Source organism: Elgaria multicarinata, chromosome 1 (genome assembly GCF_023053635.1).
Source record: "Elgaria multicarinata webbii isolate HBS135686 ecotype San Diego chromosome 1, rElgMul1.1.pri, whole genome shotgun sequence".
NCBI lineage: Eukaryota > Metazoa > Chordata > Lepidosauria > Squamata > Anguidae > Elgaria > Elgaria multicarinata.
The window spans coordinates 52,658,274-52,686,247 of NC_086171.1; the positions used below are offsets into that span (position 1 = coordinate 52,658,274).

Consider the following 27,974-nt stretch of genomic DNA (forward strand, 5'->3'; position numbering starts at 1 on the left):
CTGAAGATCAGGTCCACTGATACAGTGCTCAGTTACTAGCCCAAGGCTTCCGTCCTTCCAGTCTATTCTGAAGGCACAGATAAGTCTCAATGATGCTCCAGATCCTGGGCCTTAGAAGATTCAGTAAGAGGCTCTCTAAGAACTATTAGTCCCTGGCTATTCAGTGCTGATACAACAGCTCTGAGGTAACTCCTTGCTTAGTTTCCAGGTCCACACACTTCCTTAGTGAACTGAGAGACTATTTATGTACCTAGTTGGAAAGGTGTGAACAGAATACAGACAGGGATGATGGTGGGTGAGCTGCCTTCTGGATCAGTCATGAACACAACAGGGGACCAGACGGTGCAAGGCTAAAGAGAAGCTAGTCATTCATTTAGTACAAGGGAGCCCCATCTCACCTGTTGAAATCATTCATGTTCCAGGATACTTGAGATCACACCTTTCACCAATTCATCTGAAAGCCTAGAGTTAACTTTAAAAATCTCCAAAGCCAAACAGCTTTTTATTGACATGACTAACATGATAACAACAACAACAAAAAAAATCAGAACTATGAGCCAGCACAGTGTGCTCAGTATTTCTGGCAATTTGAAATAAGGAGAATAAATCTCATCAGTAAGGAAATGAAGTGAATCTGAGCATATCGCCATTTACTACACACAGTCAATGGGACTGAGTTTCATTAAGCTCCTGTGAAGGCAAGAGTCGTAAAAATGCTAGTGTCCATAAAAGGAGCCTTAACACAGCCACGATGAAAGATTTTAAGCTCCTTGACATGATAACCATTGTCTCAGAAGCCATCAAAATTAGTTTACCTTGACTTTTTACCAGAGTGAGACGTGTTCTTCAATTGGTGCAAAAAAAGAATATCAAAGCACAGTACTACCAGCCTGCATATCAGTTCCTCTTGAATCCCATATTTACTGTGCCTCCAGAAAACTGAAATGTTACTTCAAATTACAAAACAACAATACATTTTCCACCTTGCCATTTCAGTTGGCTTTAGCACATACATTCAAGTCTCCTTATTAATCAATCTGGAAGAGCAGAAGCACACATAATTTCCCATGTCTTATTGGTAATATGCCTATGAATAATCAAAGCTCAGCGTTTCACAGACTTTATGGGCCACAGCTGAGCACACGGACTACCGAAAGGGAAGGGGGTATAAGTAAATCCCCGACTCTTGCAGATCCCATTACCTCATCCAGGAAATTGAATCAAATCAAATCAATGTATATCTTACCACTCCAAAACTATGTAAGGCCACGAATAAAATAAAACATAAAAACTTAACAAACTATTAGGTAACAGATGAGATAAACAAGGTGACTTAGAGTAGTACATAAGATAAAGTACATCAGGCTCTGCTTGTAGGCACCAGTGATATAAAATGGACCTCATGGGGAGAGGGACAGAACATGAGAAATGGGCAAACATGCTCAGACTGAGGTGGAGATTAACCAATTTGTCGTCGTCACCCACCACCCCGCCCCCAAATCAGAAACAAATCACTTAATTTTCTGAGGCAATCTAAGGGTCTCAGGAAATGCAGAAACACACCCTCTCCCAAATCCCCAAAGCACCCTTCCTATTACGTATCCAGCAAGCAGGTCAGTGGCAGTAACTAGGGTGACCATATGAAAAGGAGGACAGGGCTACTATAACAGTTATATTGAAAAGGGAATTTCTGCAGGTGTCATTTGTATACATGGAGAACCTGGTGAAATTCCCTCTTCATCACAAAAGTTAAAGCTGCAAGTGCCCTAAACTCTTTTAAAATGGTCACTCTAGTATAGCTCCTGCAGCTTTAACTGTTGTGATAAAGAGGGAATTTCACCAGGTTCTCCATATATATAAATGACACCTACTGAAATTCCCTTTTCCATGCAACTGTTAAAGATACAGGAGCCCTGTCCTTCTTTTCATATGGTCACCCTACAGTAACAGATGCAATGAAAGGACTTCCCCTGTCCCATCCCCATTCTTGTGCATTATTCTGATTCACTGAGAAGCATGTAATATCTGAAAGAGCAGCTCCCCTTAGGACTTGTAGTCTTCCTAAGGACTGAGGAAGTATCCTGCCCCCAATGGAGGACTCTACTTTGGAGAATGAACTGGAGCCCCCCTCCCCGCAGTTATGCACTGCAGAGGTTCGGCTTGACTTGGAAGTATCTTGATGCAGATCAAAGGCACCCCAGGCCCTTGAAGGAGGTAACAGTAGCCCCTCTCCCACAAGATGGAGTTAGTTCCTTCTTGGGGTTAGATGTAGATGCCAGAGGTAGATGACTATCGACCACCTAGGCAGAAGGCGCGCTCATGCTAAATCTTCTGACTTGGTGGGCTGCCAGACATGAAACCACCTGCTTAAGGACTCTTCATAAGTAAAGGGATACTTGAGAACAAGGCTCTGCTCATGAGTACACCATTCTTCAAATGCCCTGCAGCTGTGCTCTGGGTGGGGTTCTGAAGAATGAGGCTTAGAAGTCATTAGCTAGAGGTACAAAGTATTGGAACAATGTCTGTGCACCAGCTCCAAGATGCCTGTCTTGTATTTCCCTGATAACCTAGCTTTTCTCTGGAGCCCCTTGTGTTTGGACTGGTCTTTGATACTGATCCTAATAATTCCCTGGAGCACGGTCCTTGCACCATTGTGAGCTGGACAGGAAGTTGGAAAACATTTTTCAATGTAGATTTTAAACAAAGCCAAAGAAGAGCTTGAGGAAAGGAACTTCTGGGTTCTTCGCATCTCCTTTGAAGAACACAGAAGCTCAGATGAACTTCACTGGCATCACTGCATAACACCCAATTGGCGGGGGGTGGGGAACAAGGCAGCCATGTGCACTGAGGTTTCTAAGTTGGGGAAAGGCATGAAGTATAAAACAAGCTTGGAACAGACAAGATATCTCTAAGTCTGAGCAATGCTGTTCAAAATGCAGAAAATGACAACCATTCAGTTTAAAGCTTGAAAAAACAAATAACCTTGACCCTTTTGTCCAAGTAATATTCATACACAGTAAACAGTTTGGGGGCAGGTGGGGAAGATATGCAGATCCAACTATAGAAATGTAAATTTTGCATATTGTTCTGTTTCTGAAAGCTCCTGAGGCAATTCTGTGAAAGAAAAGACAACAAGAGAATGTGGAGAGATTAAAGCTTAGTGGTAGAACATATGCTTGAGTTGTATAATGTATCGGGTTCTGTCACTAACTTCAGACTCAAGTACCTTTTATTTAACAGGGTTGGAGGGGAAAATGTGCCTGAGGGTTCATTCCAACTAAATGCATAAATAGAGTGACAAGAGTAGTGGGCTAGACAGTTGGTCATTCCTCTGACACAGGAGAAAGCTAGTCCTTCTACCACCTTAGAATAATGGAAAAGTCATAACTGGCGCGCTTCTTCTCTGCCTCTGCACTTGGAAACATAGAGGGGAGACGGGGAAAGGCGGCAGTCCTGGGGTGGAGACCACAGAAGCCAAGTTATCCAGCTTCCAAGGCACCACACAGCCTCTCTGCTCCCCACACTGCTCTGAATCTCCCCAGCTATACAGGCAAAATTGCCCATCTGGCCAAAGAAACTATGCCCGAAGCATGTGGTGCTATGACTGTCCTGCATTGGATTGTCAGCCTCCAAGTTCAGGGACTGGCAACTTTCTATGCTCCAAGTCTGATGTGGATTTTGGCTAATCCATTAGGAAAGTGGTGACTCGTCTCAAGATCTTTTGGGAAAGCAGCAGTTCTTGGAATTTGAAACCCCGCCCCGCCCCCAATTCTTCAACCAACCCTGAGCCTGCCTTTTCTGCTTTCTCTCAGGTATATAATATTAGGGCCAATTGAGAGGCTCTGCTTGGCCTGAGAAAATATCAGTTCCTAGATTACATTTCTAGCATTTCTTGCAAATTCATATCGTAAATAAGGGCTAAAGATTTCTGCCTTTTCAACATACATGACCACAATATAATTTTGCATCAATGTGGTATAGTAAATATATTGTTGCACTTTGATTGGGAAGACTAGAGTTCAAAAACTTGCTCAGATATGAAGCTCATTGGATGCTAATGGGTAAATTACTCAGTTCAGGAAGAATGGAATGGATAAGCCCATATATGGTGCCATGGCTCCCTGGAAGAAGAGCAGAATACAAATGTGGAAATTCCTAGATTTCCGTGAAAAGAATTGATGGCTATTAAAACATTTTTGGTTTGTATGGCACTCTCACAGAATGCCAATGAGAGCTTTATATCAGGCAATCTGTAGCACAGATTATTTATGTGAGGCACCATTTCATTAAGAATATGTCACCACAAAATCCAGATTTTTTAAAATCACAATTAGAACTTCATGAGGTGTTGTTGTTTGTAAATTGATGAAGATATATAGGTTAAGGTGAGGCACAAGTGTGCAGATATTCAGTTCATTAAGTGAGGGGGGGAGAAAGAGCAAACTTCATTTGAAAACTTCAGAAGCATCCTGATATGTTAAACTAGGAAGCTTTCAAGGATGAAACTGGAGCATGTTCTCTACATTGATATGTTAAAGAGTAGGTAATTATAGGGTGAGGTCTATCAACTTTTTCACAACAATTCAAACCCTTAAGTCAAGATACAGTTTCTACTGTGGGAATGCCCTCATTATATGCATTAACTGCCATTTTTAAATGTATATTTATGCCTACAAACAAGGCAACTGAAATACAGTAAAGTTCTGGCATTAACAGCAAGTCTAATTAGGCAATGTTTATATTAGCCCATAACAGTTCAAAGCATACGTGTTTACTGAAAAGCACAATATAGTATTTGTAACATTTACTTTTACTTGTTCAGTCATGTTTGCAATATATCCTTTCAGTGGTTAAACAGAGAAACCATAATGTATTTCTGGAGATAAATTGCAAGGATCTCTATGAGAAAGTACAATATGCAAACAATACTTTACCAGTTCATACACAGAGAGAGAGAGAGAGAGAGCGCCCAAAATCATGGCTGTGTGAAAAAAACAGAAGAAAGTTTTCCTTCCCACCCCTCTCTCACATACACACACACATAGCAATCTTCAGACACTCATACACAATGTGTGAAGGGTAATTTCCAATTTCGAAGATGGGGAAGGAAAAAAAGGAGGCAGGACAATGTCCTGATTTAGATGAAAATCTGAAACTACCTTGGGAAGAAAGGTCACATCCGGATGTAACACAGCCTTATCTTTGTGAAAAGTTAGATAAGGGGGATCGACTCGGAGAGCTGCAAGTTCACTAGCCCTTCGGGCGGTGGTGATGGCTATTAAAAACACTGTTTTAAAGGAAAGTAGTCGTAGGTCCGTCGTGGCTAGTGGTTCAAAGGGTTTTGAAGTCAAGGATTTTAATACCACTGAAATACTCCATGTCGGCATGCGTGGGCAGATTGGAGGTGCTAGGTTATTAAGCCCCTTTAAAAAGCGTTTGGAAAGGGGGTGTGAAAACACAGTTGAACTGTCGATATTGGAACGAACCGATGATATAGCTGACAAATAAACACGTATTGAAGATGTAGATAAGCCTCTTTGAGACGTTAGCAGAAACATTAAAATTTGTTGTATAGTGGAAGAGAAAGGATCAAAGTTGTTGTCCTTGGCAAATGCCGAAAAGGAAGCCCATTTACGGTTATACGATGTTCGGGTCGATGGCTTTCTAGCTGCATCGAGAATGACTTGTAGCCGTGTGGAGGTTAGATCTGAGGGGACAGTTGTATTCTCCAAGCTGTTAACCGCAGCGTTTGTAAGTCGGGATGTCTGATTTTGCCGTGCTGTTGCGTCAGCAATGTTGGCAGTAGCGGGAGCCATCGGTATCGAGTCCTCGACAGCTGTAGAAGTGTGGCGAACCACGTTTGTCTCAGCCACCAAGGGGTGATCAAGATGCAGTTGGTAAGAATCTTGGTGATTACCCTGGCTATGATGGGAAAAGGGGGAAATGCATAAAAAAGAGTGTTTGTCCATTGAAGTGCAAAGGCATCACCCTGTGAGTGTTTGCCTAGACCTGCACGACTGCAAAAAATTGGCACCACCTTGTTTGCTTCTGTGGCAAATAAGTCTATGTCCGGGATATCCCATGCATCGAATATTGTCTTGACAACTGTTCTGTGTAGTTGCCATTCGTGCGCAAGATGGTGAGAACGGCTTAGGAAATCTGCTAATTTGTTCTCGGTGCCGGCAATATGGATGGCAGTAATCGTGACGTTTCTTGGGATGCACCAATTGAAGATGTTGAGTGTCAATTTTAGAAGCCTTTCTGATCTGGTACCCCCTTGTTTATTTAGATATGTGACCACCGTTGTATTGTCTGAGGTTATCTGGGTGAAGTGACCGGTAATTTCCGACTCGAAAGATTTGAGAGCTCGTTGAACCGCTCGAAATTCTAAAATATTTATGTGGTCTTTGGTTTCTTTCTTGCACCATCGACCCTGAACAGTTAGTGCGTCTAAATGTGCTCCCCAACCCTTCATTGACGCATCTGTGGTCAGTATCTTGGTTGGTTGTTTTTGAGTGAAAAGAATTCCTTGCATCAGGTTTTGTATTACTGTTCACCATATAAGAGAGTCTTTGATATCGATAGGTGGATAAAGTCGAAGGTTCTTTGGGTCCCTTTGGGGGTTGAAGTGCCGTTTGAACCATGACTGGAGCAGTCGCATTTTGAGGTGGGCATATTGAACTACTGCCGTAGTTGAGGCCATAAGGCCTAACAATTGTTGTGCTGCGAATGCCGATGTGTGGGGTTTATGTCGAAACTTCTGTGCAAGGTAGATTATGCGTAGGCATCAACTGGTTGGCAGGAAGGCTCGAGCAGATATGGAGTTGAGGGTTCCCCTGATAAACTGGATGACCTGTGAAGGTTGTAATTGGGATTTTTCGTAGTGGACATAGAGTCCTAATTTGTTTAGCAAGGAGCAAGTAATTTGTACCGAATTTTGAAGTTGCTGTTTTGTCAATGCTACGAGAAGCCAATCATCAAGATAGGGGTAAACTTCTACACCCATTAAACGAAGGTGAGCACATACCATGGACATGCACTTAGAAAAAACTCTCAGAGCAGTGGAAAGGCCAAAATGAAGAGTTTTGTATTGATAGATGTTATGCCCAACTATAAATCGCAGGTATCTGCGGTATGTGCTCTCCACCGCGATGTGGAAATATGCATCGCAAAGATCGATCGATGCAAACCACTGTCCCTTGGATAATAATGGGATAATAGAAGCCAATGATACCATTCTAAACTTTTTGGTTTTAATATGCGTATTTAATAATAAATCTAAAATTGGGCGAAGCCCTCCATCTTTCTTTGGTACGGTAAAGTATTTTGAGTAGAAACCTCTCAAAAGATGACTCCAGGGCACACTTTCGATAGCACCCTTATCCAACAGCATGTCGACTTCCTGGAGTAGAGGCGATGTAGGTGTTGTGATCTTTACCTTACCGAGGGAAGGGAGGGTTTCGAATTCTATGCGGTATCCTCTTCGGATTATCGAGAGGACCCATGTGTCAGTAGTGATAGCCTTCCATTGGTAGTAATAATAGGGAAGTCTATCGTTAAAGAAAACGGTGGGGTTGGTGTATGGAGCTGGCGTCAAGAAGAAATCAAAGACGCTGCCTAAGGGAGCCGTCGAATTTACGAGAAGGGGCCCTGCCTCTGAAATTTGTAAGTTGCTTACGTGGCTGGAAAGCCTGTTGTTGTTGTTGTTGTTGTTGTTGAGGTTGAGTTTGCTGGTACTGTTGTCTATTGGAATAGTACGAGGAACGTGGTCGAGACCAACGTCGTTGGAATTGTTGTTGCGGTTGGTTGAAGCCCATCCGGCGAGCTGTTGCTCTTGCTTTTTGCACGGTATCAAGGGAATTGTCTGTGTTGGCATTAAATAAACCAAGCCCATTGAAAGGTAAGTCTTCTATTCTAGAACGTGCCTCCTGGGAGAGGCCCGCAGATCGTAACCAGGCATGGCGACGGAGCGCTATAGTTCCTGTTAAGGTCTTTGCTATACAGTCGACCTGGTGCCTTGAGGTATGTATTTGCTGACGTGAAAGCTGTGACGCTTCAGAATGGAAGAGTCTAGCGAGATACTTCTTATCCTCAGGTAAGTGTTCCATTAACTTTCCCATTTTGTCCCAAAGAAGTAGCTGATAACCAGACATAGCTGCCTGGTAATTTGTAACCTTTAGTGCTAGGGAGGAGGAAGTATACAATCTACGAGCGAGAAGATCTAAACGCCATCCTTTATCTACAGGGGAAGAATGTTGATGTCTACTCCCACCCTGGGCAGCTTCGATGACTATCGAATTCGGTGGCGGATGCTGGAACAAGAACTCGACATCAGACTGCTGTATCTTATACATACCCTCCAGTCTTTTGGAAGTTGGTGGGTTTGTTGAAGGTGATTTCCATGACTGTTTTATAGTTTCAAGTAGAGCCGGTAACATAGGTATGGCTACAGGTTTTGTTGTGTCTGAAATAATCGAGTCGAAAACTGGGTCTTGTGTAGTAGATGTGGATTGTTCCACCTGTAGACCCAAGGCCTGTGCCATTCTGATGACCTGATCAGAAAAGTGTCCAAGGTCTTCCGATGGAAAAATACCCCCTTGTGGGGCGACCTCTATATCAGGAGACGCCAGCGAAGGTCGTGCCGAGGATGATGAAGATGAATCAGAACCGTATTCATCCTGGCCTGATGTTGAGGAGTCCACTGGAGCAGTTGGGACTTGTATAAGTGGAGCTGATTGCGGTTGCATTAGCGCTAGAGCATCAGAGGCTAGTGCTGTGGGTGGTTCAAGTTGTATTGGCTATATACGTGCAGACAAGTCGACCCGAAGTGGAGGATTAGAAATTGTAGTTGATGGTCTGGCCACAGATTGCATAGGTGGTTGTTCTCGAAAAGGCCGTTCTCGACTATAGTGGTCTTGAGGAAAATTTTCCCATTGACCTTCGTAAGGTTGTCGGTAATAGGGATCATGATCCCAATATTGATATCTATGGGGACTTCGTTCCCATCTATCCATACGGCGTGGTGAACGGGATCTATCCCTTGATTGAGCTGAGTGATGGTAATAGTAGTATCCTCTCCCGGAATGAGTGGAGAATATCGAGTCCGGAGAGTCATGCCTATAACGCCTGTCCTGAGGTTGCACCTGCCTAGGCGGTATAGGAGCTGGTGATAGATCTCTGATCTCGCCTTCCGATGTTGACGTTAGCCTCTGTTCACGCGCTGAAGGTAAGCGTACTGTCGGTATAGGAGACAGTAACAAAGGTGGCGGTGGAGGAGGCGGCAACGGCTGTACCGATATCGGTATCGAAGGCGCGGCTTCGGTCAACAAAATTTGCGGCAAAGGATCATTTGTCGGTACCGATTGAGGCTGTACAGTATCGACCGTCGGTATCGGTCTATTAGGCGTCGGAGGAGGAACAGACGGCCGAGTAGGGTTCGGCACACTCTTTTTAAGAGATTTTTCCTTTCTCTTTTTATTTTGCTCCTCGTGGCAGTATGTTTTGCCTTTTTAGCTTTCTTTGTCAGCTTTTTAGCAATTGAAAGCGTAATGCCTCTCCCTGGCGTGGCCGGCAATTCAGGTTGTTGAGCTTCGGCAAGCAATGGCGATCTTGGAGAGGTTTGAACAGGTTCCATGATACGAGATTTTGACGTCGATGGCTTGTCTACTGCCTGTAAGGCCTTGCTCCAAAGTAGAGCTTTAAGTCTGTCTGACCTATGTCGCCATGTTTGTTTAGAAAATGCTTGACAAAAACGGCAGGTATCAACGATGTGGGCCTCACCTAGACACAAAAGGCAGAGGGAGTGCCCGTCGGACAGGGGGAGCTTACTCCCGCAATTTTTGCATTTTCTGAACGGCGCCTTGAGGGCCATGCGCCCTTTCGGGCGGTCGCTTTTCGCGAAGAGAAAAAACAAATAATGAAAATAACGCTAATAAGAATAAAGAAGAAATATTAGATTGATAGGAAGAGAAGAGAAGAAAAAAAACGCCTCTAACAGTAGTTTTATTTTAATTTCCTACAGAGAATTTCCCAAACGATGTCACCACAATGGCGGTCAAAAGAGAACTGAGGTAATCGGCGGGAACCCCCTCTTTGCGCATACGCACTCACGGCGTGGGGGAGGGGTTCCCGCCAAAAACGCCTCAGCTATAGAAGTTTTTTCCCGAACGAGACTCCGCGCAGGCGCAGAGCCCACTGTTGTGTGATGCACAGAGACCACGAAGAAGAACTATTAATCTTAAACTGAATATAATTCATACCAAATTCATCAGAAATTATGCATATGAACACAATGTCTAATTCTAAGTTTTTAAATTTAATATAATACATACAATAGTTAAGTTTTTAACTGACTTTCTTTTAATCCATCGGACCTAGTTCAATTAGTGAAAGATGAATCAATGATACAAAATGGAAGGGGCAAAGATCAAGAAAATGGGCATTTTATTATACTGGTAAGTCATGTAGATAAAAGTCATATAGATGTCAAAACAAATTATTGTCTTACAATAGTAAGATTTGATAACTTCTATCTGCTTAAACTGCCAGAAAATAACTAAACTAAAACAACCAAACTAAATAGACACAGCAGGTGTCAAAAGACTAAGCAAGGCTAGATAAAAGATGCCTACAAATTCAAGGACTAAGCCAGTGTGGTGTAGTGGCTAAGGTGTTGGACTGGGAGCCAGGAGATCCGGGTTCTAGTCCCACTCGGCCATGGAAACCCACTGGGTGAATTTGGGCCAGTCACAGACTCTCAGCCCAACCTACCTCACAGGGTTATTGTTGTGAGGATAACATGGAGAGGAGGAGGAGGATTATGTACGTTGTCTTAGGTTCTTTGGAGGAAAAAAGGAAATAAATAAATCCTTCCTTGTCACTCCACAAACACTGTGATAAGGTAGAATGTTTTCCCCAAATTTCTACAGATACTCAAAGACTTTGGGCGCTCTAAAAGCCTGAGAAACTAGCATGAGGCAAGATGAGAATGCCCAAACTGCGCAGTAAGAACATGCACAGAGAACAGCTGCCAACTGCAGTTGTGCACACTACAGAGATTTAAAAAGCAGTGCATATCCCTGGAAGGTGCAGGTATTTTGCTCATAGGCTGCCCTGTGCTAAGGGCAGGAAGTCACACATGCAGGCTGCACAGCTCTCACCAATCCTACAACTATTCAGGTCAGTAAAAGGAAAGGGGCACTAGCTGGTTCCCCAGAACATATGAACTGCAGGAATCAGACATACTGCATGCAGGCAGAACCATGTCCCCAAAATAAGCACTGTGCAAATGTGCTCAGGGCACACATCCCTTTTAAGTTCCAATTTTAACTCCATTAAGTTCAGCATGAGCTTATTTCATAGAACTATAATAATTTTTCACTAACACCATGATTGATATTGTCTTAGGGCTTCACCACATCAAGACTTTTATCCTGCAGCTTACCGGGAATTCTGCTTCCAGATTCTTTGCAGGATTAAGATTGGCTCCTTACAGGCTGACACAGGCTGTTTATCTTCTTTGATAAATTCTCGGGTAGTTCTATATGTTTCATTGTACAGCCACTAGATGACACTGCTGTTGTAGCACCATTATGAAAATACATAGCATGTAAAGCGCTTCATCAGCTCTTCCCAAAGAAAAACTCGACTTTCCCAACACTTTACAATGGTGGGATAAAGGTAATAAATTCTGGAGGTTGACAACATTGTGTAAAGGGCCCACAAACTTCCGTGAGTAACCAATCTTGATCGCACGGTATAAACCCAGGGTGAAGAAGCCCTTAATCACTATTACAAGAAACCTTTTTGAAAAGTTGTCATACATTTTCCTAAATCAAAGGGAGTGGGAGATAAACCACTGGCCATTATTATTATTATTATTATTATTATTATTATTATTATTATTATTATTACATTTATATACCGCCCCATAGCTGAAGCTCTCTGGGCAGTTTACATCAGCTTTCAGTTGAAAACTTGGAGTTGCAAGCTGCAAAATCTCTTGCTTTCATTTCTTGTGGCTTAGAAAAAGGTACTGGGATTTAACCCTCCCAAGACAGTTCACAAAGCAACTCATGCTGCATCAGAGTGGCCACCTTTTTCTATGATATTTCGGGGCCAAGGGTGGACTAGAAACTGTCTGGGAGGAATACAAGCCTTTTCTAGCGACTGTGTGTACCTCATTAGGAAGCCCAGCTTCTCAGTCTAATAGCAATGGGATTATGAAGTCTGGGAACAATACAGAGTTCAGTTTTAAATTCAAGTATTTGCAGGAGCAGCAGTCCCAAAATTCTGTTTGCAGCTATCAGACTCTTCTCAATTCTATTGGCATGTGCTCTCTCTCCAGGCAGCTTCAGAAAGTCCTGACTCCACTTTATTCCTCTGCTTTCCTTTGTAGCTGCAGCAACTATTTTCTAAGTAGATGTGGGTTTAAATAAAAATTGTGAACAAGTAATGCAAAGCAATGAAGCAACTGGATCAAAAATGTATGATTTCATAGGGAACAGAGATTAAGGATCTGTACAAGCCCAACTTTGAATAGAGCTATTTCACTGGCGGTCTAATAATAGTAAAATGGGGGGAAACCCAAAGCCCTCTCACATGAACCACAAACTGAAAGTGCAATAGAGAGACACAAATATCTAAAGGGGAACAAGCATGCATGGTGCTTCATGGGAGTCTGAAGCAACAGAAGTGTTAGCTGGTGCAGATCAATGTTTACCCTAGAAGACCTTAAAGTGATTTGAACTGAATGAAGTAAAATAAATATTCCTACGCAGGTAAGAGGAACAATCAAGGCATTTGCAACCCAGAAACAAAGTTGCAAGAATTCTCAGGTCAGTGAGAAGGTTTGGTAAAGAAACTGAGCCATTTTCAAGCAGTTACCATCAGCTCTCACATGCCATGCCAGCTAGAAAGTAATGGCAGAAGTGTGTGATTACAGAAGCAATCCACTCCATAGATTTATTTATTTTTAAGTCAGCACACACTAGCTGGGGTTACCTGTGATACTGGGTTCAACTACACCAAGCAGGATATTTCACTATGAAAGCGGTATGAAAGTGGTATATAAAAGGTAGAAGCCACGCTGCTGCTTTATAGTGGTATTGAAGTTCACTGACAACTGTTGGGGCCCATTGACACATACCACATACTGCTTTCATAGTGCTATATCCTGCTTGGTGTGGCACCTGCCTTTTATATACAGCTTTCATACCACTTTCATAGTGGAATATCCTGCTTGGTGTAGATGAGCCCAAAGTCAGTTTTCCACAAAATACAAGAGATTGAAATGTTACTCCTGTCAGTGAAGCATGCCGCTTGGTAAGGACAACTTTTTTGCTATTACTCTGGATTGAATACTCTACCCTGTAGAAGTCTGACATGAACAGGTTTATTGATGGATGGGGAAAAAAGAATGGGTAGAACGTACAAGTTCTAAACATTTAATACATGTGTGGAATAAATTTAAATACCTGATTCACACCGTGTTCACAGGAAAACAACTGATAATAATGCACGTGTGCACACACACAATTCATTAGATGGATCTAAAACCTCAGTATGAATGACCCCTTGTAGTACACTATAAAAGTGATATAATTACTTTTATGGCCACATCCATTTTAGCATCCTTTTAAATTGATCTTCTACAGCTTAGCTCTATTATAATTAAAACATATTGCCATTTCCCCACCCCACTCCCATATTATAAAGCATTTTTCGAGGGCCACTTCAAACATGATGGATTTTCTATACAATAGCTCTCCCATTTAGGAAACGCTATGTAGCCACATACAGAAAAAAGATTTGTGCGGAATCACCACATGTAACCATCTACAGGTAGTTTGCACATGTACTCACACAACAACCAAATTCCAAAATATTCCAAATAATTCTGTCTGCATACATATTTCCAAGGGCTTCAAATACGTTTCTCTCAATTCCAGCAATAGTCCAGGACTGAGGATATGTGCAACTGGGATGAGGGTGTGATCTGTATTCAAACACTCTCATGTATAAGATGTTTTTGCACTATCACAACAATGCCTTTCATTTCATTAACATGGTGAGTTAAGCGAGTGAAGTATGTTTAAAAGCTACTATAGGTCATAGAATAAAGATTTTAATTTCCTTGCTATTAAGAATTGGTACAGTTTTCAGTGGTACCATCAGCAACGTTATTTTTCACGACATTTTTTAAAAGCAAAGGAAGCTCTACTAGACTTGTTCAGAAACTCCACAGCACTTAAAGTGTCTCTAGTAAACTATCAAAAGCAAACGAACCCACCAGAGATGTCAAAATTAGTAAATAACTATTCCTATAGTTTACCATACTCGGAGCTAGCAACACTGCATGTTTGCTATCAAAACCATCATCCTATTACTGCAGAGGCTACAAACCTCTTCTCTATCACTTCCCCACTTCCTCAATGGAAGTTCGAATTTAAATAACCTACCATCCACATGCCACCCAATACAGATCTAACCGTACCAATACCCTATAAAAACTTTGCCGAGAACTGAAGTTTTGCAGCCCTCTTTGTAGCTTGGGTGAGCACCAATGTGGAAAGCAGCATCCTAGCTTTCTCTCTCGGCTTCAGAGAGGAAAATATGATTGCCCTACTGAGCTTTCCGTAATCTGGAGAATAAGCAGCATCACTTTTCTTAATCCACTACAGAGAGCATCTGAGTTACCTTCCCCTACTTTAGGAAATGAAATTGGTATAGTCTAGTACTGCTCTTTCAAGCAGAGGAAAAGACTGGGGGGCGGCAGTAATTAGTAGGGCAAGCTGGGAACTGTGTTTAACTTGCACATGTATTATGCACAGTTTAAATGGTGAAACTGTGTAGTTTTCATTCAAACTACTAACTTTGCTTAGATTGTTACACATGGTCATAACAAAACTATTTCGCTTCTTTCGAAGGTGTCAACATGCATTTTTTCTTATTCTTCAAAGGACAAATAGCAGCTTCAAGAGGTAGGGCCCTCATCTCATTTGGAAAATGGAGCAGGGGAAAGATTAAACAACCCTCCCCTACTGCTGCTCAAAACAAATAAGCAGTCCTCACTCTCCAGCAAGAATTATCTGTTCCTTATTTATTTCTTACAATTTTAGACCACCCAATAAAATGTGAATTTTACAACAGTGGTAAGGAGATAAATTCCAGTGACAAAGACGTGCATAATCTGCTTCTGAATCAACACAAATGCTATCTGGTAATTTTTACAAGCTACTTGGCACACATAAAAGGCCTGCTCCACCATACCTATTTCCACTCATAAAGTATGTGTGTGTGAGGGAGTGGGGTAGGGTGAAGCATTTTCAACATTTCTGCCAGTTCTATACATTCTACAACAATACAATCCTATTTGTTAAAATAGCCCAGGAAACATCCAAAACTTTTAGATAATCCAAGTTAGATAAACAAAAGAACTGTTTACATAATGATTACAGTGGCATACGGCTATACAGATAATGGTTTCCACTGTATCAAATACTCTACACACATGACATCTGGTAAGGTACATACATAGTACTGCAAAACGTGATACTAATGGGTCACAAAGATAGTTAAATAATAAAATTAAGAGATATGTGGAAATTTCAGATCTCAGTTCTTTGCCAAAACAACTCCCAAGATGTCATTTCCATTTTTGGCAGGCAAGACTGCAAAGCACTCAACTCATTAGGGATTTACTGAGCAACGGTACACCAAACAAAAAATCACTACAAAAATCAAGCTAGTGATTGCCACATGATCGAAGACAACCCTGCCATTAGCATGGCTCTGATTTTAAGAAGAGACTCAACTGAACAATTTGCAGCTCTAAACAACTGTGGACTCCCAGAAATATTAGCCAGCTTCTATAGAGTTCTGCTGTGCAGCTTTTAACCTTATTATTTATGAACATATGAAGCTAGCTTATACTGAATCAGGCCATTGATCCTCCCAGCCCAGTACTATCTACTCTGTCTGCAACTCTTCATGGTCTTTGCCTATTTTCCAGCTCTGGTACCTATGATTTTTTTTTTAATGGACATGCCACCTGGTATAAAACCTGAGACCTTCTGCCTGCAAAGCATGTGTGCCACCACTGAGTTATAGACCCTGCCCAGAAAGGAAAATGCAGCATCTCAGGCATTTTGGTACTGATCATGGAAATCTGATGGATTTTATAGAATATCAGTTTCCCAGCTCTCATGGCTGCAGAAATAACTTGGATAAGTTCTCAACCTTACTGACAAAATGAAAGCAAATAAATCACCAGGCACAAATGGTATCCATCCTAGAGTTCTCAAAGAACTCAAATATGAAATTGTGGATCTCCTCACAAAAAATATGCAATATGTCCCTAAGCTCAGCCTCTGAACCAGAGGACTGGAAGATGGCCAATGTAACACCAATTTTCAAAAAGGGATCCGGGGGGGGGGGGGAATCGAGGAAATTACAGGCTGGTTAGCTTGACATCTGTTTCAGGTAAATTGGTTGAAAGCATTGTTAAAGACAAAATTAGTAAGCATATAGAAGGGCAGGTCCTACTGAAGAAGAATCAACATGGCTTCCGCAAAGGCAAGTCCTGTCTCACTAATCTACTAGAATTCTTTGAGACTGTCAACAAACATGTAGACGGCGTGATTCAGTGGACATTATTTACTTGGACTTCCAAAAGGCTTTTGATAAAGTCCCCCACCAAACACTCCTGAACAAACTTAGTAGTCACAGTCATTATAAGAAAAGGAATTGAGAATAAACTGCCAGTATCATACTGCCATTATATAAATCTATGGTGCGACCACACTTAGAATACTGTGTACAGTTCTGGTCACCACACCTAAAAAAGGATATTATAGAGCTAGAAAAAGTGCAGAAAAAGGCAACTAAAATGATTAAGGGGCTGGAGCATCTCCCCTATGAGGGAAGGTTACATCAACTGGGATTGTTTAGCTTGGAAAAAAGGAGGCTAAGGGGAGGCATGATAAAGGTGTACAAAATTATGCATCGTATGGAGAATGTGGATAGGGAGCCAGCCCTGTGGTAGGAAACTGCTCGATATCTGCCTAAAAATCTTACTGAATATTGTTCCTTAAGTATTTGTTCTTCCAGTGTTGTATGGATTTTCAATTAATGCACATTAATAAAAGTGTTGTTGATATCACGTCATCTCTGACAAAAAACTGAGAGCATACATATGCAAAATGAACTAGGGATTCACAAATGTCTCTTTCAAACCAGCAAACAAAGGGAAGAAAATCCAAAACTCTCATCTTGGTTTAACAGCTGCAGAGTATTGCTGCTTTATGCAGAGTTAGAAAGCAGTCCATTTACAGCATTTATATTCGTATATGATATCTAACAAAATAAAAACGGATATTTTAATCCTCTCTTCTTAAAACATGTATTTGCACATAGATCCATTGATATCAAAGGAAAATGTTTAAAGAATTAGGGCCTCAGGGCATGGATTAATTAAAAAGTAAAAGCAGAATTCAGTATTATTGTCAGATTTTATTTAGTCTGAGGATGGGGCGGTTTAGGGTAAGAAGGAGGAAATGCACCTAGAATTTCTTGCTGCACAACTTTTAAAACTGCATCAACATTCTCATTTCCACCTATTTACAGGTGATAATATTCCATGCATTTCCTATGTTATATTATTTATTACTTCCTAAAATGACACTAAAATGTCCTTAAGTTCATCATCATCATCATCATCATCATCATCATCATCATCATTATTATATTAGAACTTTTGTAGGAATTTCTGGAGAATTAAGGTACAAGAAACAGTATCTGAAGGGTCAGACTACCAACAGTTACAGTACAATCCTATGCATGTCTACTCAGAAGTAAACCCTATTAATTCAATGGGACTTAATCTCAAGTAACTGAATATAAGATTGCAGTTTTATTCCTTAATCCAATACATGACTGTTTAGAATTATGGAGCGCCAACATTCCTTGATCAGATTATGTGGTCATTTATGCTGTGTTTTTTTGCTCAGGCCTATTAAATTCAGAATTTTGCATTCACTCACAAATGGGTATTTTTTAAAAAACAAATAACTTCTGCTGCTTTTTTTCAAATTCACTAGGACAAATACATTCACACAACTCTCAAGTAAATTCTACATTACTATTGAACATTTTACAGAGAACCATGTATTGGAATTTTAGTACACAACACTATTTCTTCATTGCCAAATTGATCCTTTGAATATTAAAGCCATATCTTCCATTTAAACCAAAGCTAAAAAATGCATTCAACTGTCCCATTATAACTGCCAGAGCCAAGAAATGTTCATACATTTGACAATAGAAATATATCCTGCTACCCTTCCTTGAAGAATTTTTCACAAGTATTGGGTTAGCAAAGTAAAATTCACAAGACAAATAGAAAACTCCTCAATATTAACTAGCAATATGACCTTTCAAAGTACACAAATATCTCAAATTTTAAAAAAAGGTCAGATTTCTGCTGACACTGGCAGGCTAAAGGTTTTATTCAAAGCCTCTTTTTGAGATACAATTATCTCTTTCCCCCATCTCTCCCCCCCTCCCCACTTTCTATGGGTTCACGAAATCTTGGTGTATAAGCTGTCTCAAAGGGCTCACTGCTCAGAAGTCTACTTCTCCTTTTCATACATATTCGTTGTCACTCTTCAGTCTGCTGCACTGTAATCGTTGTGTACATAAGTCAGTGCAGTCAGGGCAATTTCTAGTCTTCAGTGCACATTCCCAAAGTGTGCCAGGTCAACAAAGAAAAGCACTTTCTGTCAACATCTGGAGCATTTCAAACCAAGATTCAATCCAAGACCATAAAATGAGAGAGGTGAAACCTGATCCCCTGAAAAGTACTGCCATGTGAATGCAGCGGGATGCTTCAATAACCTTCTCAAGTCAAGATCGTTATCAGGTATAGAGCAAAGGGGAAGGTCTCTGAGGCAAGGAAGGTGATCACATGCTATGAAGGAGATGCAAGAGCAGTCTGGTATGAAAAAGCAGCCAGAAGCAGCTATTTTACTATCACATTTTAAGTGCAGTTACCATTTACTTCTCTAACATTGAACATATACATAAAATCGTACAAAACAAGGACTGAAGCAGTAACCAAAACAGATTAGAGCCAATAGCCAATTTCATAAGAACTTCTTAAATTGTTTTTATACATTTCCCATGTCTGTATAGTTTCATCACCCTGCATTACCCATGTTCTGATATTACCTATAATAATTTTTGCTCTCTTACAGATATTATGTCCATGGTGGTGAGAGGCTGTGCTTGTATCTCAGAAAGATAGCCTGGTAAAGAGCAACTGATATGGTAGACTTTTAAGACTACGTTCATATGCAGGAATAGGGTGAGCCACTTCATCTGGAACATTAGCAGTATTAGCAGTTTTTGTAAAGATTATAATTCAAAATAAAAAAGACCCACATTAATCATATTCACAAGTGGGGGAGACAAAAAGACATTATTTTTGTCTCCTTCAGTAATAAAAGGTTCAATCCAAGCTTCCCCAAGCATAACCAACACAAAACACAGGAAGACAGTTCACTGGCAGTGCTCAACCTTGGCCTGGAGGCAAACAGATCAAACGGAAAGGGTAGGAGCTGGACCATATGGGCCAACAGAGTGCTTTAAAGGTATCTGCTGAGAGAGCCCTTAGAGAAGCAAAAAAAATTGTGGAAAATAAATTCACTGAACTTTATTACCCATAATATTCAGGGCACACAACCTCTTCTGTAATACTAACTGGGTCTGTGATGGCTTGAAATGGCACTTTATTCTGTCTTTAAAAAGACATTCTGTAATAGTTTCTGTCCTCTCTTGTGCTTCTCTAGCAATGCTGGCCCCACACCCTGAGAACTACTGGACAGTGGCACTGGAATCTTTGCCACCAACTACACTGAAGGCCATGGAAGTTTTACGAAATCCAAAGGGAATGTATGCCTCATGCTTGTATCTGGTGGCTAAAGTCTTCCCTAACTTTGAAAGAAAGCAGAATGAGTGGGGGGGGGGGCATGATGAGAGCAGTCTGGGGGATGGAGGGGAGGAACAGTCCTGATATACCAGGTGCAACCTACGGGGCATAGGTCACCTACCACTGTTTTAATGGGGGGGGCCTTCCCATCACATCAACTGAACAGCTTGATCCCCTGTGAATATATTACAGGATAGCAGTACAGAGGCTACTTTCCCAAGTGATGCTTAAATCAGTTATGTCATTTGCTGCATCTGCAATTTTAATACAACACCTATGCTGCCTAGAATATAAATTTGACTGAAAAATGGATCTCTACCAAGTGAACACATTCACACATGTACAAAATTGCACAAAAAAGACTTTAAAATGCTCTTAGTGTGAAAAAGAAACATATTCCATACTTCCTTGCAATGAGAAGAACATTTATGCTCTTCTGTATTCCAGAACCAATAAATATAAAAGTGCTGACAGTGAAATTACGCTAAAACTATTCCTTATCAGAAACAGCAAACCATCTAGATTCATCCCTTCTTCCCCCAATTATGAGCACAAATCAAGACTAGCATATTTCTCTCAAATTCAACAGAATTCATAGGGAGAAGAAAATAAAAAACATCTAAACTTCTGTTCACTTATACAATCTGAAGTACAAGTTTCCTCTGATCACTGGATAGTTTAATGTGCTTGGAGCGTAAAGCGATTTTGCCCCTCAAAAGGCTTAAGCAAAGCAAACATCTTCGTATGTGTCTTGAAGTTTATGATTCCCAATGGACTGCACTAGTGAAATAAGAAACCACATCTACAGTCATTATATTCTGACAAGGTAATTTGCTAGCGTGGCTCTGAAAGACACCAAGTTCATATACAGTACGCACTGTTTAAAGAGAGATAACTGTTGAGACATTACTAGGATGATTTGGACACAGACTTTGATCCAGAGGAGGAAAAACAATTAAGAACCATCCACACTGGGTACAGATCCAATTCAGCAAGTTCACAACCAGTATGAATTAAAACTGCAGAAAGTCTCAGTAACATGACAAAACCATTTGTCAGGCATATTTTTACATTCATTTTATTAAACACTATCAACTCAAACTTTTAAAACCTAATACATTCATGCCAGTAATTTCCCCTCTTTCCTCCAGGTATCAGTCACTCATAATGTTTCTGATCCTTTGCAACGGGGACATTAGCCAATAGAAGGAAATAAGTCTTTAGCTGATCCTATTAAATAAACAGGGTGGCCCTTCATTAAGCCTAGACCTCCCTTGTCCTCATATATTCTCTTCCCAGCTTCTCCACATAAAATGATTTTTAAAATGTAACTTTAGTACTGGCATCATTTGCTTCCTGGAGCAGTTAAAAAGGAAAGAGTACATGGTGTGGGTCACTGTAAATGTTTTAAGATATTTTTTTTTCATGAGTATTTCCTTTTAACAGCCACCATCAACAGCGACTGTTTCCAAAATTGATATTAGAAGAGATAGATAAGAGAGATATAAGGTGCTCTCTTGAAAAAGCAACCTAAATGGTGACAGATAATGCTGAAATTAACCTTCCTGTTTAATTAACGGGAAACCAAGAACCAATATGCTGTACTATCCCAAACGCTACAAATGCTAAGTGATAACCTAAGAAGCAGCTTAGCAGGTACTTTCAGAAAGTGTTTAAATCTTTTAACACACAGCTCAAACACTCATTTTATAAAGGCAATGACATTCCCTGGGGTGTGCTTTCACCAGATTACATGCATGCTCTTAAGGTGCATATGCTGAGCTACGAGCTCAAATCCTATTCCTACACATGCCTTACTGCTCTGCATAGAGACATTATAACTGGAAAGACACCAACAGGTATTTCCCTTTTTCTCCCAGATTTGGATAATAGTAACAGTGATGCATTCAGGAACAAGACTTATAAAAGCAGAAGAAAGCCTAGGAGTAACAGGAATATACATTTTCATATACCTTCATAACTGACCAGTGACAGAAAGAAACACACACAGAGGCAGTATGACAAGTTGTAATACAATGGAATCCTAATGCAAACATTTCTGAGGTACAATAAAACAAGCATGAGGAACAGAAAATTCACATCTGGAATATGTCTCCTCTAAACTTCAACGCAAATGAACAGGGAATTATTTTATGCCATTCAAAAAAGATACTCCATCTCATGATTCAAAACAATATATATATATATAAACAAACAACCACCAAGCAATCTCTCTAATCTGCCTGAAGACCAATCTATATGTATCGATACATGTGTGGCTACTGCAAGCCTACAACTTCTCCTTTGTATCACTATTTCATTAAGGACAATGCATGAGGTGATGTCATTGTACTTTGCATTTCCCTTCCCTCCTTCAAGCAGCACCCAACTGCATGCAGCAGGGAAACACAGAGTGCAATGACATCATGCTACACATCTTCTTACCTAAACATTGCCAGCGGGACATGAGAGGAGATACAGACTAGTGGTGACATGACGTTTATTGCAACATGCAGTTTTAACCTTAGAGTGAATGCATCAACACTTACCTGCAGTTGGGAGGTGGATCTAAGGTGATGTCAGCCAACTCCTTCTGAATCCTATGGCAAGAAATCATCAAAGAAGATAAAGTAATTTCATAAAGTACCATTGTAAGAATGCAGGATAAATTCCATATGCAACAAACACAAAAACTTTTTGAAAGGGAAATTTGTTGCATGAATCAGTGAAGACATAGCCAGGTCAACATTTCCTATTCTTAGTGATCTTCATAAAAATCCTCTGACACTGCTGTTATATCCACTTCACTGGCAGGGAACACAGGTTAAGAGACACTGTTTGGCTCAAAACCAGCAAACGTCCAAGCCTTTGAGGCCAGCTCTATCAATAACTTCCAGTGGGACATACTAGCTTCCCACAAAGGCTGCTAAACCAAAATACATTCTAACTGATCATCTTAATGCCATCACAGGAATGAAAGCAAAATAGTATGGACAGATTTCCCCACAGTAACCACAATGGAAGAAATCCAAGCATCAATTAAATCAGTAACAAAATTCCCATTGATTTTTATCACTTAATAGGTAAAAGGAAGCTATGGTCAAAGACACACAGAGTATTCCTTCTCTTTGCTTCTCTCTCCCCAAGAAAAGACACAGCGTTATTAACAGCCAATACCAGGATCTGCCCTCCCCTATGAAAATTTCTAATGAAAGGCTCCTCCTCTTTTCACTACCTCTGTGTCACAGTAACATCAATAGGAGTCAGCTGGAGAGCACTGGAACCATCAGACAATTTGCTGAAAATATTGATTCATATTCCAGTCACACCACAGATACAGAAGTATCATAAGTGTGAGGTTAGTAGAATGCAAATATTTGCAGTCTTAATTGACATTGATTCTTCTTATTGAAGCAACAGATAGGTTTTGCATGAAAATCTGAAAATAGCTGTTGCTTTCACATGAATTTAAGAAATAGAAAATATTAATTCTAAACACAAGCAACAATAGAAAGTAGCATTTTCCCCTTATGGAAGATTAGTATTTGACATATAATCAGATGATCTCAAAGCAGCTACCAAACCTTAATTAATCTTTACAGTATTCCTGTATACAGACTATTGTCATAATCCACATCTACTGATAGGTGAAGAAATTAAGTGCTTTGCTAAAGGCGATCCAGTATATACAGTAGCAAGGAGGAATTAGGTAGAGATAGTCTTGATTCCAAGTTACAAGCTCTGAACCTTTCTGGGCGTAAATTCAAAGAGAAGGTTAGAGCTATAGTTGTGAAAATGAGATGCCTAAAAGAAAAAAAAATGCATCTGGGGTGTGGGCAAAAAGTTGTGAATTGTGCAGTAAGAACAATAGCACAAAGATAACAGTGAAGAAAAGCCATCACAACCTCTTAACTGTATAGGCAGAGAACTCAGTTCATGTTTAAGGATAATCTCACCTCTTGGCACTGGTGGAAAGGAGCTTGGAGTTTTTACTCATGCTGACTTTACTTTCCTTCTTCTTAGGTGTGTTTGTGTCTTTCTCGGTCTGTTGGTTGGAGGATGAAGATGAGGAAGAGCTGGTGCTAGCCCTCGAATCGTCATCCGACATAGCTACCCCCCGCTACGTACCCCAAACCTGGAGAAGAGATATCACAAGGAGCAGGGAGGGAAACGGAAAGTTAACACTGGGACAAGGAACGGCGGGGGTCTAGGGTCTACCTTTTCAGAAACATTTTCATCTCCCCCCAAAAGCTTTGAAGGAAGAAACAGAGAATGGATTCAAAGAGGAGAAAGAAGTAGCTTCTCCCGCACCCCGGTTCAGTAACATTTAGTGCCAGCTCCATCTCTGGAAATGTGGAGAGGAGAAGAAGGAGAGGGGGACACACAGGCCACAAGAATTAATAAAAAAGGAAACAGGATTAGGGAGACTAAGTAATTACCTTTTTTAAAAAAAAACTCTTCTCCCAATCCTTTACACAAGAGTCCAATCACCTGCCCCCCCAGCCACCCAAAATCTAGTCGGAAGAACATCTAAGACACATGGAGAAAAAGGACACAGAGAGGAGATCGGCTCCTAGGCAGTTGGGGGTGGGGAGATTGGTGGAAGAGGGGCAGAATCAGTGCCAACAAGGTTATGGGGAAAGAAGAGATGCAGAACCCCGAGAGAAGAGGACACTACCAGGAAGCGTTGACCAGAAAAGCGGGTTGTGGAGGGGTGTGGGATACCTAAAGAGATTAGAGGGGACATTAAAAAACCCAGCGTGTGTGTGTGTGGACGGCAGGGGGTAATACTTTTCAGAAGGCGCATAATCAGCGACTTACTAATTCGGGGCAAGGGGAGAAAGGTTGCCCCCAAAAGGCAAGACGAAGAATGGAGGGGGGGAATCTGGGGGGGGGGGGAGAGAAACGAGTAGCATTCGGCAACCATTTGTGGACAGAGGGTGAGGAGAATTTTCAAACTAAAATTAAAGGGCGGGGGGGGAGACTCCCTCCAGAAAAAGGGCGCCCTGCCCCCATTCTTCGCTTCTCTCTTCATTACTTCTCAACCCTTTTCTTAACAACAACAACAACAACAACAACAACACACCCCGCCATTCCTACCCCCTCCACCCCATCTCTTGCGTCCTCTCTTTCAGGCAGGACGGGGGGGGGAGTTACACATCCAGGCACCCTCCTGCCACTGCCGGCCTCCCCCAGCTCAACCAGCGGGAGCGGCTTTACGTTTGGGGGGTGGGTGCGATATCTGACAGCCCCAGACAGAATCACCCCGATTCCTTTCTCCCCCCCTCGCCTCCTCCCCCCCCCCCCCGTCTCCTTTGCCAACCCAGGTCGCTCGCCCATCTCTCGCTTTCCCTGGGCAGCAACAAAGCGCCCCCTCCTCCTGCCGCCCTTTCCCGTTTCCCCTCAGCGCCCTCCCGGGCCAAAGCCATGCCGGGGGCAGAGGGAGCTGCGCCTCGCCGTGGAGATGGGGTGCCCCTTTCCCCATACCTCTCCCTTTGTGTCTGGCTGCTCCTCCTCGGTGCGGCTGGGCCTGGCCACTCGTGTCTCTCTCGCTGGGAGAGAAGCGGAAGTGCTGCAACAGCAACTATTAAACAGGCAATGGCTTCCCTGCCTGCCTGCCTGCCTGCCTCTGCTCCCCCCCCCCCCCAGCAAGGGAGGGCAACCAGCCTGTCGGTGTCACACACATTACTATATATATATATATGTGTGTGTGTGTGTGTGTGTAAGTAATGTGAATATATATATATATATATATATATATAATGTGTGTGTGTGTGTACACACACGTATACATACATATACATTCTCTTTCTCAAAGGGGGGAGGGGGTCGGTACCTAAGAAGGCACATACCGGCCCATCAAAAGGGAGCTTCCCGGAGGCATTTTTCTCAATATTATCCCCCCCCCCCCGCGCGCGCGCGTCCCGCTCCTCTCCCGCGCAAACTGCGCCCCAAGGATTTTTAGATGGGTTACGAGGGAGAACGCCGGTGGGCTATTTGTTGGTGCGCCTGAAGCAAGCTGTGCAAATACTCCACACCTTGGCAGTGCAGTGTTGAGAGGAGTATATTAAAAACATCAACACATTTTATCATAATAAATGAGAAGCATATTCTTTTTTCTGGATTGGGGCTGAAGGGAGACTTCTTTGGGAAAGTGACACCATCGGGTGGGTTGCTTTCCCCTCAGTTCCCCTCTCACCAAAAGTCTCCTAGTGACCGTCCTTTTCTTCCTCAACGTCGGATGGGGGAGGAAAGCGAGGGACTGATAACTGTCTCAGGGAGTTAAAGCCCTCCGCCGCCCCCCCCCCTTTTTTTTTCTTTTTCTGCTGGCTTTCTCAAGCAGCAGTCACCACCTATCCTGGCTCTGGAGGCTACAGTCTCAGCAGCCCTTTAACTGCTGCCAAGTGCCAAAGCGACAGGCCTGCCTTGTTAGGTGGACCTGTTTCTCTTCTCTTAGGGTAAAAAGGAATTGACTTGTCCAAACTCTACAGCAGCACAGGTAGCTGCTTCTCTATTCCTGTACCACTAAAAGCATCAACTCATCTCTTCTGCCCACTTAGTTTACACCTGTAAACTTTGCAAATACTCCGGTAAACTAAGCGGATCTGTTTCTGCTTACTACAGCAATCAGTAAGTTCCTCCTCTCCATCTCTAACCCTGCAGAGCCACCATTCAAACGTTGAAGGTAATAACCCAGCAGGTGGAAGCCAGGGACCCTTGAAAGATGGGTGTTGGCAAGCTGAGTTCTGGAACCATTGCTTTATAAGATGTAGAGGAGCTTATTTAAGGGAGGGTGTTTTTAAAAAGTTAAAACTTTTAACTTTTTAAAAACTAAGTTTACTTTAGTAAAATGTTTATTATGTTCAGCAGCATCTCTCCTGTTTTAGTATTTCATTATTATTGTCCTTAGCTTCTGGGCTCTTCCATCCCACCATGTAGGATTCCATTGTTCCATCTGGGTGACATCATTAATTTACAATAGTGAAGCCTGTGATGTCACCAATCCCATTCTGGGATCTAGCATGAAAGTTCCTGAGCTTGGCAGCAGACTGAAGGAATTGCCTCCCCCCCCCCCCTTTCCAAACGTATTAGTAACTCACAACCCAATCAGTGAGTTAGAAAGTTTCTTCTCTGTTTTTCTTCCCTTCTTTAAACTGCTGGAACTGATCTGCTGCTGTATAACAGCAAAGCCAAGTGACTTGTAATTACAACTAGCAGAAGTTCCCATCAGTTGGATAGGCTGTGCTTTGGACTCTTAACTGTGCACTCTCCTCTTACTTCTTGGTATGAGGCAAGCCCCCAAAAGCAAATTATGCCAAGGAGCAGAAAAGCTAGGTTGCTCTGAAAGTCCCTCCTTCATGGCCTGCTTGCCTTCGCTGGAGGAAAGCCAGGCAGAAAGGTTGGGCTTCATCATAGGGAAGAGAAAAAAGCACCCTCTTTCCTTGGAGCAAGTCCCACTGAAGTCAGTTGGGCTTACTTCTGAGTAGGCATGTGTACAATTGCACTGTTAATGTGGTCTAAGCCCCCGTCTATATGACAGCGGGATTGCTTCTCATTTAATTTTAACCTGAATTTTTATTGATTTGAATCTAGATAAAGAGCATCACATTGCAGCAGCAACAGCGATTTATCTCCTTTTTTGTTGTGTAGTTATTAATGTGCATATGCGCATTATCGTACATACAATGATATGGAGTATAGGCGCGGGAAACTCTAGATTTTTATCTGCGGAACTCCGCAGATCAATAGAAGAGCAAAACCGGGGGCTTAAATGAACGAGGCAGCAGATGATGCGAGAGGGGGACTGAACATGTCTCCTCTCTCTCCCTGCCCTCCTCTCTCTCACTGGTTCGGGTTGGCACATTTCCAGCCCCCAAGTCTGGGGCGCTTGGCTATGGGAAGGGGCGCTTCTGCTCCAGCTGCAGAACACAACTGGCTGGGTTCCGTGGGAAGCCGGGGAGAAGTGGCTGCCTTGCATGTCAGGGAG

The 27,974-nt window shown here is 41.9% G+C and overlaps 1 protein-coding gene across 1 annotated transcript in view; it reads right to left on the reverse strand.

Moving 5' to 3' along the window:
• The window catches only part of LOC134400052 (ubiquitin-conjugating enzyme E2 E1), a 64,995-nt gene extending 39,390 nt beyond the window's left edge, over positions 1 to 25,605 (reverse strand). Inside the window, exons 1-3 of the mRNA XM_063128282.1 lie at positions 25,475 to 25,605; positions 23,944 to 24,122; positions 22,537 to 22,587 (exon numbers count right to left, since the gene is read on the reverse strand). Coding sequence (XP_062984352.1) covers positions 22,537 to 22,587; positions 23,944 to 24,095 — 203 coding nt within the window. The 5' untranslated portion in view covers positions 24,096 to 24,122; positions 25,475 to 25,605. The remainder of the gene's footprint in view (positions 1 to 22,536; positions 22,588 to 23,943; positions 24,123 to 25,474) is intronic.
• Positions 25,606 to 27,974: the final 2,369 nt, after the last annotated feature.